This window comes from Falco naumanni, chromosome 4 (genome assembly GCF_017639655.2).
Source record: "Falco naumanni isolate bFalNau1 chromosome 4, bFalNau1.pat, whole genome shotgun sequence".
NCBI classification, from domain to species: domain Eukaryota; kingdom Metazoa; phylum Chordata; class Aves; order Falconiformes; family Falconidae; genus Falco; species Falco naumanni.
This window is the reverse complement of record NC_054057.1, coordinates 21096695-21111001: the sequence shown is the minus strand read 5'-3', so window position 1 is coordinate 21111001 and position 14307 is coordinate 21096695. Positions and strand designations below refer to the sequence as shown.

Here is a 14307-nt window from a genome sequence, read left to right as displayed (position 1 = left end):
ACGAAACTATTCAGAGAAACTAAAAGAACAAACAAGGAAGTATGTTTTCATGAAGCATGTGATTAATCTGTGGATTTTACTGTTGGAGATGTTTAAATGCTGAGTTTACATGATAGAGAAGTGGCAAATAAGAATGCTGGAAGCTGTGGAAGTATATCAGCAAATTAACACTCTATGCTTGCCTTGTTCTTCCATAGGCCACTTGCTGTTAGACATAGCTGGATACAGGGCCTCTGCTAGATGGACTGACTTGGGCCGGCTGTCTTACAGACTTTTCATGAATCTGTAGCATGTTAGAACCAAAAGCTGTGCAGAGAGCTGTATATTGTAAGGTATCGTTTTGTCCATCGCTATATAATATGCTCTCAAATGTGTGCTGGTTAAAGCATATATGTGCATAGGAAGCTAGCTCAGATTACATTATCATCAAGAGAATTGGTTGTTGAGGTCATGCTTACGAGCTCAGGAGCTGCACAGCTACTCTGATACAGAGTTCACCTGGGATGTGTTTGAATCACTAGAATTATTACCTAGTTAAAAGATTGCACCCAGCTTTGAAGAGGCCAAGCTGGCATACCAAATTACTAATAGGAAAACCAGCCCATGCTGGCAAGAACTAACCAGCTCTGCTCTGAGTTTGCTATTCTTGGGATCCACCTCCTCCTCTGAAAAGTTCTTCATCTGCCCTCAAATTGGGAGCACTTGCATGTTGATAAGAAATAGACAGCCTGGGACGCTAACAGTCTAAGTAATGACCTAATATGTGGCTGTTTATCCAAAGTGCTCAAGCCAAGCAAATCTGCATGTGTATGTTAAAAACTTCACTGCTGTTCTGTCCAGACATGATGGGGTTTGCCTCATTATCTCCTGTTGTCGAGGTGGTGCTGCATGTGGTTATGGCGCTGCTGGGCAAGCTGAAACCTTCCACTGTGAAGTTGGAGGAGGTGGCAGGGTAGAGCTACTTGAAAGTGGGTGATGATAAAAAACATTATAGCCTTCTAACTATATCTGGAAGCTTTTGCCAAGATTTGGGAGGGTGAAGGTGGTGATTCCTGTATTCTGTTTTTTTTTAATGCTTCTATTATAGTGAAAGGTGTTCTTGAAGGCTTGGGCTGAAGACCAGGGTAACATGCTGTACTGGAGTGAGGAAGAGTTAGAATGTATTTATATTTGTTTTCAGTTAGCAGATGAATTTCTTTAAGGCTCGTCCACCTTCGTTAGCATCGGTTTGCATGTAAAGCCATCCCAACTTCCTGAAGGGGTTGTGGGATGAAGGAGACAAGCTCTTTCTGCTTGTGGCAGATGGTAGGAGGGGCAAGAGTCATGCACCAGAGACTAGGAAAAACCTTCTTGTGCAGGCAATTTGTGCTGGGTGGCAATGAGGTGTGCAGAGATGGTGTGCTCTGTCATCCTGAGTTTCAGGACTTTGCTAATAAGGTCCCTACTGACCTCATCTGTTGCTGGCAATAGTCCGGTGTTGAGGAGGATGAGGATGGATTGTATGGCCTCTAGAAATCTCTCCCAACCGACTTTTTTGCCGTTTTCTGCCTTGTCTTGACATAAATTCTCTCTGTAACCTGAGCAAAATGGTCTTAATAAAAACCAGCTCTCTGCCAACACAAAACCACCTGCCTAGGATGGTTATGGGCATCTTCCAGTGCTGCAGCTGGAAACCTGCTGGTGGGACTCCTTGCCTCTTGCAGATACCACTTCTGCCAGCGGGAACATGCAGCATCATGAGAGGGGACAGTAATATCAAAGGCTGGACCTGGAAGAGCAAACTGTGGGGCTTTAACTTCCTACAGCAGACAATACGAGATGTAGTGCATGTAGAAACAGCTACAGTGGTGTGTGCTAGCATTGCTACAAATGGTCCTTTTAGTGATTGGCTGTACTTACTTGTTTGAATATGAATGATGTTAGCCTAAAACTACAGATGGCAACTTAAGAGTAAGGAAAAAGGACCATGGAGTCTGCTGTGGACTTGGTGAAGGCAGTGTTGGGAGAAACTGAAGGAGCAGGAAAGAGGCTTTTCATCTTTCCATTTATGACTCTTCAAATCCATTTTTCTTAAAGAATAAACATGAGGTTTTGGCAGCACAGAGCAGAGATACTACTCATTGCCTCCCCTTCAAAGAGTTTCCAGTGTTAAATCTTGCAGCTGTCATAGGAGATAGCAAAATCTGTCCCTGTTCATGCAGTAATGCCCTGTGTTGGGGGTGGAGAGGGAGCAGGGCGATTTCTGAAGGATGAGACCTAGAAGTATCTTAGTGTAAAGAAATTATTTATTGCATACAGGTAACTTTAATGGCACAAACTGAAAGAGAAATAGGAATAGAATATTTTGCAATAAACTTTTTTATGGCCATAGCTTTGGGACAGCAATAGGAAACCAGTTTTCCTTTCCAGCAATCCAGTACTGAAAATCAAAATGCAATTAAAGAGTGTTCTGTTAGCTATTATTTTCAAATATTGTTTAATATTAAAAATATAAATATATTTATTACGCGCCATGCTTGACTTCAGTACCTCACTCTGTTTTCTCGGCACAGCAAATGTCTTTTCCATCAGGCTTCTGTAGCAAATAGCACATTTTTATTGAGCCTCTCTGCAGCTACTTGTTTAGAAGCTGAACTGCATCTGTCTCCTCAAGATGTGCTGGGAGAAACTGACGTAGGTGTTCTGTAAAAGATGAGACCTCCCTAGCCTTTAAAATCTACTAATCCATTCCTCTGGTATTTTATATGAGAGAAAAGCACTCTGGCCTTTTAAGAAGAACCGGTAACTGCCGAGGGAGCAGGGTTGACAGGAATACACATCGTGTCTGATATACCAAGGCAGTTTTCAGGTCCTGAGCTGACGACTGTCTGCTGACTGGCACTCTGCAAAGGCAACAGCAGTTATCAAGCCATGTTAAGGCTGTGATGGGAACCAAGTGAAAACCCTGGATTAGACGTTTGAGTAACAGTGGTGGTGTTTGAAAAAACAGACTTTCTTCCAGCTATAATAAACAAGCCAGCTAAAAAGACTAGAGGAGAATGGGTGGTGGCTTCGTTGTGAGATGCAGCTAGGAAGGAAATCCTGTATGGCTGTGTAAATATACTGACAGCCCATGTGTCACAAGGAATAGAGCAGCTTTACCAAAAACAAACAGTACAAGAAGAAAGATGATGTTGCTGCATGTCATGTAGCTGCTATATTCCAGCACAAGCTGTGTGCATGGTATTTAGATCAGGTTGTAAGCACAGACTATGAGCCCCCTTGGATAGAAAATGCTGTAATAAATATTGCTATTCCTGAGAAAGGTTCCAGGAGGAAGTCTGTCTTCCATATATTTATGTGACATGAGATTACCCTTCATCTGTCATTAGAAACAGAATTACTCACCCATTGGAGTGCTTCTGAGTGTATGTTTGGCTGTTTAGAATAAGCAGCTTGCTTTTTATTTTTTGGTTTAGAGCATCCACCATTCATTAGACTCAAATTTATGTTGTTCCCCTACAGACTGGCTGGGGTTCCCCTATAAACTGCTGAAAATTGTTTATTTTGGACATGTGAAATTGGAAGCAAAAGTTGTAGAAAGTGAAAGAGGTGACAGGTGCATTTTGCAGAATTTTTCAAGTTTTTTCAAATTGTGAGGGGGTTTTGTGCTGGAGACAATGCTTTTAAAAGTTCTTTTGTGAAACAAGATTTTTGAGAAATGCCCTTTTCCAGCTGAAAGGTCAAGTTTGTGACTTGGGATGTTTCTGGTTCTGTTGCTCCCTCTGGAAGTAGCCAGAGAATGCACAAAACCCCAGTCTGTCAGAATTTCATTGAATTTGAAATGTTTCCCTTTTAATGAAATGGTAATTTATGAAGAAAAAGTATTTTCTGGTCAGCTCTGCAGAAGGTGGTTGCTTTTTTGTCCTCCAGTTCCTTCTGTGACTTACTGAAGTATTGACGTGTTTTTGTATTTGATAGGCAGGTAAATGATTTGATGTGTTGTTTTGGTATGTAATCTCAAAGTACCGAACCCAGACCTCACTGAAAAGACTGGGGAGTGTGTGCACCACCCCCCTGTGCCTGCCCCCCCCACCCACCCCCCAGCCCTTGAGCTTACAACTGAAGTTCATAGACATACTATTTGTATTAGTGGTGAATGAATAATTTCACAGAGGTGACTAGCTGTACAGCTGCAAAACTGGTGTTTTTGCAAATACTGTGTATAGATGCAAGGATGGACATGCTCATGGACCTATTAAAGGTGGTCCTAAAGGACCTATTCAGTGGAAGGACTCCCTCTGGTTCACTGGGCACATCATCACACTTCAGGCACCTGGATCTGAAAAATGAACCTCAGCAGTTTCGTGTTGACTTGTCAAATTATTACAGAACCTGAGCTGAAGGAATCCAGAAATCATAGATAAAAACATGTGTTATGACAGCTTTGTCCAATTTGCTTTTCACTAGCACAAGATGTAGTGCCACAGAACATAGGTTAGTGCAATAAGTGCAGAAAGTTAGTGCCATCTGAAGAAAGAAGCAATAACATAACTTTTTGATCAGGAAAGTTCAAAACTTTTTGAGTGTATCTCATTAATATGGTAGTATTTTATATTAAAAAAATAATAATAAAGGTTTTCACTGATCATAGGCTTTTGCAAACCTATGGAGAAAAGCTGCAAGCCTGTAGTTTAATGTGGGAAGCAAAGCTGTTTCATAAACTTGACCAGGCTCACGCCTCAGCACTTATCTTCCTTTGATCACATAACAGGGATTTGTTTCCAGAGCGGCTTCATGTTTCATGGCATGCCCATTGAGGTTTTATGCCCCTGAAGTCCATCTTAAAAAAACAGTCATGATGAGGAAAAACAATATCCTTCCATTTGGAGCTTAATTACACGCTCTGATAATATCAGTTTTTCCCTTCCTCTTCATTCATAGCAGATGAAGAATTTATCTTCACTTATTTTATCTTTCATTGAACAGATGCTTCTTTCAAAAATATTTTTGACATTCTGTTTACCCTAGACACGCTATCCTAAATAGCTGAGCTGCTCAGATGGAGCTAATTTTCAGCTTTACCAAAAACAATCAAAGAAAAATGAGCAAATGCTATGGTTTAGCATTTCTAGTGCTCGGAAAGTGGTCTTGAGCTTTCAGTCAAGACACTGTGTGTATAGAGCTGTGTACGCCAACATGGATATTCCCAGCTCCCAAGACACCAATACGGAGCCATGACTGAACTGACTGCCGTCATGTGCTGCCCACTAGTTACTTGGTCATACCCCAGTGCTGTCCTAACTCATGTTCTTTTACACTACCAAAGGAGTTATTTCCAGGGAGAAAAGAATGACAAAATATTGGGGAAAATGGATATGAGTGATTGCTTTTTTTTCCTCAGAAAGTCGTACCAAGTTTCACACTGTGATTTAAGTGATTTCATAAATCATTATGTAGTTTAATGTTATTTCAAAGTAACGTGCTGTACTGTAAAGAGTGCAATGGAAAAAATGCTTATACCATTTCATGTATATTAGTACATCTGTAATTCTGTTTAGAATTTAAGTTTTTTGGTGAATCCAAGAAGCAGAATTCTGATTTCTAATTTATATTTACTTTTATTTATCTTTTACCTATAGACAATTGTTATTAATGTATTGGATACTGTGTTTATTGAATAATGTGTTTACTAGGCACATGGAAAACTTTGTTGTAGCTCATGCAGGATTGGATTTGCTGTTTCCTGAAAGGATTGCCCAGCACAGCCCACAATTAATCAGGATGTAGTACAAGTTGCAGTGGGAGCATTGTCTCAGGAATGAGTGAATGTTTTCCCTTGTTGAGGGTGAATGGGGATAAAGGAATGGCAGCTTGGTTTCCATCTGGTTAGTTGCGCACATAGCTTCATAAATCCCTCCCAAAATAAATAAGTCCAGTTTGATAGCAGTGGGCAGTCCTGTTCCTTTTCAATGTGCAGTGATTAAACCCATATGGATGGTGATAGAGTCATCAAGTGATGAGTGGTAACAAACCTCAGTAGTCCACATCTCATACAAGAATACAGATTCCCAATCTCTGTTTTCTAGTAACAGGACACTGATGATCAGTGTAAGTAAGTGTAAGTAAGCCAGTCTTACAAGACTTTTTTAATACTGGGGGTTTTTTTTGTAAGAATCACTTGACGGTATCTGCTGGAGTAGGATTTTGCGGTTTGTTGTTTGTTCGTTTTTGTTGTTTGTTTTTTTTGTTTAACTAGACCCTAAAGAGATGTTACTTCATATAATTTGAATTCATTGCCGAACTAATGTATAACCTGGCCCTTCTTGTGAACATCTCAACATCAGTATTTTATGGACCTAACAAGTTGCCATGTTGTTTTTTGCTCTAGCAACCAAAGGATAAAGCTAATAAAACAAAAGCTTTACCTTGGGCAGCACTGTCATATAAGCTGCTTCCAGAGGTGTAAGTTTTTGGTACTGTACAGACCACAATGAGAAGCAGATGCACAGTTATGTATTTTCAGAACAATTCTTGGCTGATGCATACGTGCATGTGTACATACATTCATACACACATACTCTTTTGTGATGCAGCTACGTTAACTTTTTCTGTAGTATGTCCTTTTGCTCCTGCAAAACAAATTTCCTAAAGTAAGAAACCTGCACTGTTTCTAACGTTTCATCTCTGATTAACTGCCTTTTTATTGACCTTTGAAAGTGATTGCTGGATAGGGCACTGGTCTTTTTCTCCCTCATTGATGCTCAGCTGAGTATGCTTTTTAAATTACATATTGCACCCCAGCATCCCGGGAATGGGCAATTGATAGTTATCTTTATTAATTTAGTAATTTAGTTATCTTTATTAATATTAATTAATGTAGGAGATCTGTTTCTGAAGGCACAATTTCTATGGTAAATACATGGTTTACATGATGACTTAGTTAATTATCTAATTCCTAGAATTCATCCTCAAATTTCAGGGCCAGATCTGTGGTCAACAATCACCTGTTTAAATAAAGCTCTTCAAGTATTTTAACAAACAGGGAAAACATTTATCTTTTGCATTTCTTTCTGCCACTAGTAACTAGGTTTTGTTTGTGTTTGAACCTTAGGATGCTGTCTTACATACATACGCAAGGATAACTTTGTCCTGGGGGCACAGTACCACTGATTTCAAGTATGTTGCTTGTGCTGATAAAAGATGTTGGTTTGTATGTGTGTCTGCAAGGGTGAAAGATTAGATTAGAGGTTCTGTAGATGTTGTGCCTCATCTTGGTTTTGTGTGACAGTTTCATAAACCAGGGTAACTCCATTCAAAGCAAAAGCTGTTCCCTGGAGTAAACGCTGTGTGAAAACAGAGACGGCTCTTTCCCCATTGATTCTTCGGTTCTGTTTATAAAGGATTGTGAACATCTGGGTACAATAGGAATTAGTGATAATAATAAAAGGCACCAGATTTCTGTAGGTTGATAAGATAAGGGATATTTTTTATGTGAATGTTGTGCCCGGCTCTGTCCTTTTTACTTAAAATTTTGAAGACAGAGATAGCTGGGAGTTTTATCTGTTGTGTTGTTGTGGGGGATTTCTGTGGAGAAACTATGTTTGGGGGAAAGGGGACGATTTCCAGAGTAGTTCTGAATACATGGTAACTAGCTGTAACTAGAAATCAGTCTGTTCTTTCAATACCATAAAAAAAGAACAAAAAGCGTTTCCTAGTGTGCTCCCCACCACCAATTATTTGCTACTCAAATGGATTGATTTTTAAAATTGAAGCTTAGGAAAGGTAGAAAAAGTAATGCTCTGTGCCGTATTCCTGAATTACAATATATATGGGTATTGAAGTGCTAGAGATGGCAGCTGTGCTCCAGAAGGGTGCCAACACAAGCAGTTCCACCTCCTCGGCCCTGGGCTCACCACAGTAAGCGCTTCTTTTGTATGGGATATTTGGTCCCTTCCTATGGGGAAACGTTGGCACATTGTTACTTAGTCTTCACAGGGAGGAATATTGGTATGATATTACTTCCAAACTGTTCTCTGCTGACACAGAACCTCAGCTGGCCATGCTGCAAATTCTCTATGTTTTTCCCATCTCCTCATGTTATCTGGTACTCAGAGCACACTAGAAAGTTTCTGCTTGAGAAATAGAAATAGGAAATCTCACTAATGAAATGATCTGATGGGCTCAGAGCTAGTTTACCATGGCTGGCTTAGTGCATCTCACACAGACTGCGGTCATCAACTTCATGAGGTCTCTTAGCACCTTTGCTAATGTAGGTTTCAGTGTGAGAGGGGGGAGGCAGCAGCTTAGCTAATGCAGAGTAAGCCATGACATCTTGAGTGTTCTCCTGAGTCCTTAGTCTAGATTGGCTGTGAACTTTGCAGAGAGAATTGACCTTGGATGCACATGCGATGGCAAAGCAGTGTAACCAAGCAGGGTAAAATCCAATAGCTTTTCTCCCTGTGGAGTTATCTAAAATTTTTACTCTGTTTGGATTTGTTTATGGGGCTGCTACCTCTCAGTTTTGCACTGAGACATCAAATGAATTCCTGGAAGATAGCTGAGGTTTCAGCTTTTCGTTGGCTCTTAAGGTTTAAGTATTTGCAGAACTCCTCCTAAGATTCAACTGACCCTAAAGCCTGTGATCAAAACCCAACAGAAGAAAGGTGTTCAGGGTTGATGTAAAGAGTCTGTGGAGACAAAATTAATATTCAGGTATCATAGTAACTGGAAAGACCAACTGCAGTGCTGGTTGGTGAAGGTAGAAATCTGTTTGGATCTGTCACAGGACCAGTGTTGTTGACTCCTCACACATTTTACTAGTTTAAAAGCAAAAGGTGGGACTCTTTGTTTAATCTGATGGAAATGGAGGGCAGATGGGACTTCAGGTTTTTTAAGCATTTTTACCACTTGCAGTCTAACTGACCCCAGCTGTAACTTCCACCATCCATCAAGCAAGAGTGGTGATTCATCCATGTAGGTGCTGATTTGCTGTAAGGAAAGAAAGGCTCCTAATATAAAAGGGAAAGTCAGTGACCCAGACTAACAGGGTAAATGTGACCTCGTCACATTCCTTGCCCTATGTGTGATCTGTGCAGGCTGAGAGGAAGTGCTAAATGCTTTTTCAATTTTTTTAAAAAATTCTCTCTAGTGCAGGAAATAGAGAAACATGTCCCTGCGTACCTTTTGGAATGCAGATTATGTCTCCCCTGACCCACGTTAATAAAAACACCAGTATCTTGGGGGGGGGGGGGGGGGGGGGGGGGGGGGAATGAAAATTGCAGATCTTTTCACTTTGCCTTTCCCAGCTTGTCTTTCTTCCCTCACTGACCTGCACTGCACTGACCTGCAATGATGTGGTGCAGGCATTCACAAAGAACGTTAAAGCATGCAAAAAAGATGATACTTGTTTTATCTTGGAATTTAGTTTCCTTTTCTTAATCACTTAAGAGGAAAATGTTCAATCTTTCTACTTAAATTTGATGTGTAGTACCATGGCCAGTGAATTCAAAATGATAGCAGAAATTTGGAGCCTGATTTTCAGAATTGCTTGTTACCTGCAAGTCTGGGTTATGTGCATGAAAGCTGCAGGTATTTAGCACTTCTGAATGTCAAACTTCTTTCCCTTTCCATGCAAACTTTGACAGCTTGACATCCTTCATATGCCTGAACATACGTGTATATAAATGTGATTGCCCATATTTAACGTATGTATACATCTACAGCCTATCCAGAATTTTTTTTCAGTTCATTGTTTGTGTGTAGAGCTGGATGTAATGAGATAGTGGTGTTCTGTCCAATTAAGTTGTTATATCTTCATATTTTTTCCCTTCTTTCTTTTTTGAGCCTGTTTTTATTTTTAGCCTCCCTTCCGTGATGTGAGCAAGGTTGCAAGGGCCATGGTGAGGATGCTGGTGGCTTTATAGTTCTCATCCAACAAAATATAAACTGGAAACCATTGCTTGATTACGTTTCTTAAATTGTTTGACATATCTTGTTGAGTTGAAAGAGTGGCTTTAGTTTGTTTTCTTGTTTCTGGTCGTTGACAACCATTCTTTAGTTGACATATTTTGACTTGGCAGCCTCTTTAGTTGACATATTTTGACTTGGCAGCTAGGCTACTTAATGTGCAGCAGGTGCTGGAGGAGGATGGCACCAGGCTGGCAGCAGAGCTCCTCCAGCACCACAGCGGGCTGTCCACACCCCATGACGTTATTCTTTTAAGCAGCAAACAGGGCCTGGGAACTCCCCTGTGAACAGGGAGATTCCTAATCCTCCTTTTACTACAAGTGAACCTGATTCATTCCAGATGTACACATATTTAATGACTCTGAAAGCTGCTCTCTTAAAATGGGACTTAGAGGACCATCTCATATAGCCTTTCAGAGGAAGAACTGAACTCATCTTCTACCCTAAAATCAGTGAGGTTTTCCAGAGTTTATTAGTGTGTGAATTTTGTGTAGGAGCAATTACAGCGTGCCCTTAGAAAATGGATTTTCTTTCTCTGCTGAGGAGGATGTTGTTATAACCATCATATTGGTATGATGCACTTTTAACAGAGGAGTTATACCTTTAGAAAGGAGTAACACAACCAGATGGTGTTGGTTTTGACATTATTTTTTGTGGGTTTAGCTTTAAATAGGATTTCATTCTGAGTATTTTTTATTATTCAGTGGAGAGTATTCTCAGTTGTCTTTCTGTTAAATTTCAAAGTGCTGATACCACCAGTTCAGAGAGGATTCTATAGTGTGCATTCCATTTAGTATCAACTCTGCATAAGATAAACAACTTGTAATGCTTATTTGCTTACTGAAGTGGTACTTCCAGATTTTGCTAATGGTTTTGATAAATGCTGATTCAAGCTCTGAAGTGATTGCAAGAAGTGAGATTATAAAATTCATGAGAAATAATTCACAGTAATAAATGGTTGTTTTATTTCTTTGTTTCCAAATATGCACTTCTGATTATTAGAAAATCCCAGCAGATTGTTTAGCATCTTCATAATTTTCCTGCTTTTTAACAGTAAATGTTGAAGTTGAGGCCAAAAGGTGAAATGCTTCCGAGTACTCTCATATAGTTGTGCCATTAATTTGGTATATGAGGAGGAACAACTCAAATTATTTGGACCTCTCAAACTAGTTTTGCAGTCGATCATGCACTGTATATGCTTTTGCAAATGTTTATTTGCACTGATAGTTGCCTATGAGAATAAACTATAATGTTTAAAAAGCAAAGTGTCCAATTATTGGTAGAATTGCTTGGTGTCTGCAGTTGATTGTAAGCGTGAGAAAGCAGGGACGTTTCCTGGAGACTTACATCTGTCTCATAGGAAGCTGTCATTGAAATGTAAGCCATAATTTTGGGCTTAATAAATGAAGATAATCATAAATGAAGTACAGGAAACAAATATGCTATAAATACTGTCTGCATTACATGGAAAAGTTACACTCACAATCCACAGGCAACAGCTCTAAAGCCTGAATCTAGACCATCTTTCTCCAGGCTTCTCACTCACCAGAGCCCCTGGCTGCTTTGGTATGTACCTCCAGGAACCCACGCCTAGAAACTTCTTGGCAAACACAGGGAGCCAGAGCCCAGCAAGCTCTGCCTTTGGAGGTCTCTTACGGCTGTGCTTGGCAGAAGATGCTGAAGGGTTTATAAGCACCGCATTCTCAGAAACACCAATTTTATGCAGATGCTCTGGCTGCAGTACCATGAACAAGGCTGGCAAAGGAGGGCTGGCAGCAATGGAGGGGCAGGCTGCTTTTAAACACAGCTCACATCCTGCACCCCAGCCGTTTTCAGAGAGCTGCTGATATGCAGAGTAGCAGCATGTGCCAATGTGTATCCCCAGCACAGCCGTTCCTTCATAGAAACTGAGTGAACGAAAGGTGGTTTGGTCAGCTACTGATTTCTCCGTGCCGTTGCATGCTCCTACATGCACATGTGTTGTGCAGCAGCATCTGGCAGGGTGGGTGGTGTTGAGGGTATATTTCCTCAGAGGTGGTTCCTCCTTACTTTCAGGCTGGCTGTCCCCTAGAGGAAATAATTGAGAGCCTCTCCCTGCTGTGTGGCTGGAAGTCTCTGCTCTTTTCTAACCAGCTACTCAGTGTTTTCTCTGTGACAGTCTCTGTTTTTCTGGCATGTATGAATGGTCTTGGATTCCAGTTATGAGAACTATAGCCAATTTGATATTTGGGCTATTTTTGCATATTTCTATACTTAGACCTGGTGTATTTCATATTATCTTTTACTTTAGTTTTAGTTCCTAGACCTGCAGATATGTGCACTGGTATTGTATTTTCTTGTGATTTATCTTTAGCCTTGATTCCTAATTGTTAGCTTATCTTCTGGACAGCCCAGTGTGATTAAATATCAAATAATAAATGTGTGTGTATGAATGTATATTTATATTTGCCTCTGTGTGTGCAAGTCTGTTTACTTATAATCTGTTAAATAAACAGACAAAAAATCTGTGTATTTATTATCTGTGATGCCATATTACAGTAGTGTATTGATACATGATATGTGGCTGTTACTGTAATTCAGCCATTCTCTTAGTATTCCACTTGTAGAAGATGACTCCGTCGTGTTAGGACCAGCATAAACACCTGAAGAAAGATTAGTCACATTCGGTGGACATTTGTTGTAATTTCCATACATTTTTCCTCTTATACCAGTTTCTGGTTTTTATGTGACCCTCTTTTCAGTTTTTTCTATCCATAGCATAACTCTCAGAAGATTATTTTTTTTTAAGTTACTAGAATGTTCAAAATAAGTTTAAATTATTGAGAGACAAACTGAAATGCCTCGTGTATTTGAATGTGGGCATAATATCTTGCACTTGCTGCATTTCCCCAGTCCAATTACTTTGCAGACTTCTACAGTTTTATTCTCACGAGAACTGTAGTAACAATAAGTCACGTGAAGTTTTTCCACATGAGGATCATAGGGTTTCCTTACAGTCACAAAAGGCAGTGTCAGAACCAGGACTCAGGAGCAGCTCGTTCCCAGTATGGCCCACCCACACCATGCGTTGGCCATATAACACATTCCTGAATTACCAATTGCCAAGCTCTTGAGCAGTTCAGTTCTAACACTTCCATAGGAGGGAAGGCGGCCTAGAGTGTAAAAGTTGCCCAGAGTTAAACCAGTGTAATTGTTTCTGCTTACAGTGTTGATGACAAAACTGCCTACCTGGCCCTGGGAGCAGTGAGGAACATCTCACTCAACATTTCCATCTCGAATGTTGGGGATGATGCCTATGACACCAATGTTTTCTTCAATTTTTCTGGGGAGCTCTTCTTCATCAAAATGTGGCAAAAGGTAAGAAAGACCAATCTTGCTGTGAGCAAGTCTCTTAACTTTCAGCCAATTTAATGGCAAGATTTAGGGACAGAGGGTGGCCTGATCCACACTGTGGAGACATTTGGAAGTTATTTCTGCTTCTGCTGGGCTTGAATTTCTTCCAGGCTCTTTACTGAGTTTTTTTCTTTTGTGGGTTTGATCTGTGTTAATTACAGTCGTTGTGTTTCTGTAGAAGACACAACACTGTTATTTGGGGTACAGTAATGAAAAAGAAAGACTGTTTGGTTGAGGTGTTAAGAGGTAGAGGGAGACCGATTTGGAAATCGGTAGAGTCCCAAATGGCAGTGAAATACAAAAGATGCCTCTAGTTTGAGTGGTGCCACACTGTACGCAGAAGTCCTGGTCACCTCCTGGCCTGGGCTCCTAGGTTTTCTCCTTGTTGAAACCAAGATACAAGGATGTTCTTTGCTTACCTCCTGGTGCAAGTTTGGGTTGTGGCCATGGCACACCGTTAAATCCAAGAGCCTGGAAGTGCTTTTAATTTCACTCACATGGAGTCAGCTGAATATTTTGAATTTTAGTCTCTTTACATTTAGATTGAATACTCTGATGTTTTCATTAGTATGAGTTAATTCAGAGATAAAGTTGTTGAAATACAAACACCGAATTGAGCTTTTTGCAAACTGATGGCTGCAAAAGCTGTTTGAGTGTGAATAATATGAAAATAATTGTGCAAAATGGGAGCTGTGCAATTATAACAACATTTGGTCTGTCTGTTCCTGCTTTTCACAGTCGGTTGTCTCTCTGCTGGAGCTTTGGAAGCCATAAGAGTGATATTAAAAACAGTAGTACAAGTGTTGTGAAGTATGGGATTAACTCGGTCCATTGAACCAGTGACATTTGGCCATTATTTGTCATGGTTTATGACAGATTTCAGTTATTATAAACCTCTTAAATTAAGTCATTACATAATAAACCAAAATACGGTAATTTCTTATACATGTTAATTCTTATAGTGTT

General features: G+C 40.2%; 1 protein-coding gene across 1 annotated transcript in view; it reads left to right on the top strand.

Annotated features, from left to right (window-relative positions):
• The window catches only part of ITGA9 (integrin subunit alpha 9), a 230093-nt gene that overhangs the window by 132842 nt on the left and 82944 nt on the right, over positions 1 to 14307 (top strand). The window contains exon 18 of the mRNA XM_040591349.1: positions 13155 to 13305. Within this exon, the coding sequence (XP_040447283.1) occupies positions 13155 to 13305 (151 nt within the window). The remainder of the gene's footprint in view (positions 1 to 13154; positions 13306 to 14307) is intronic.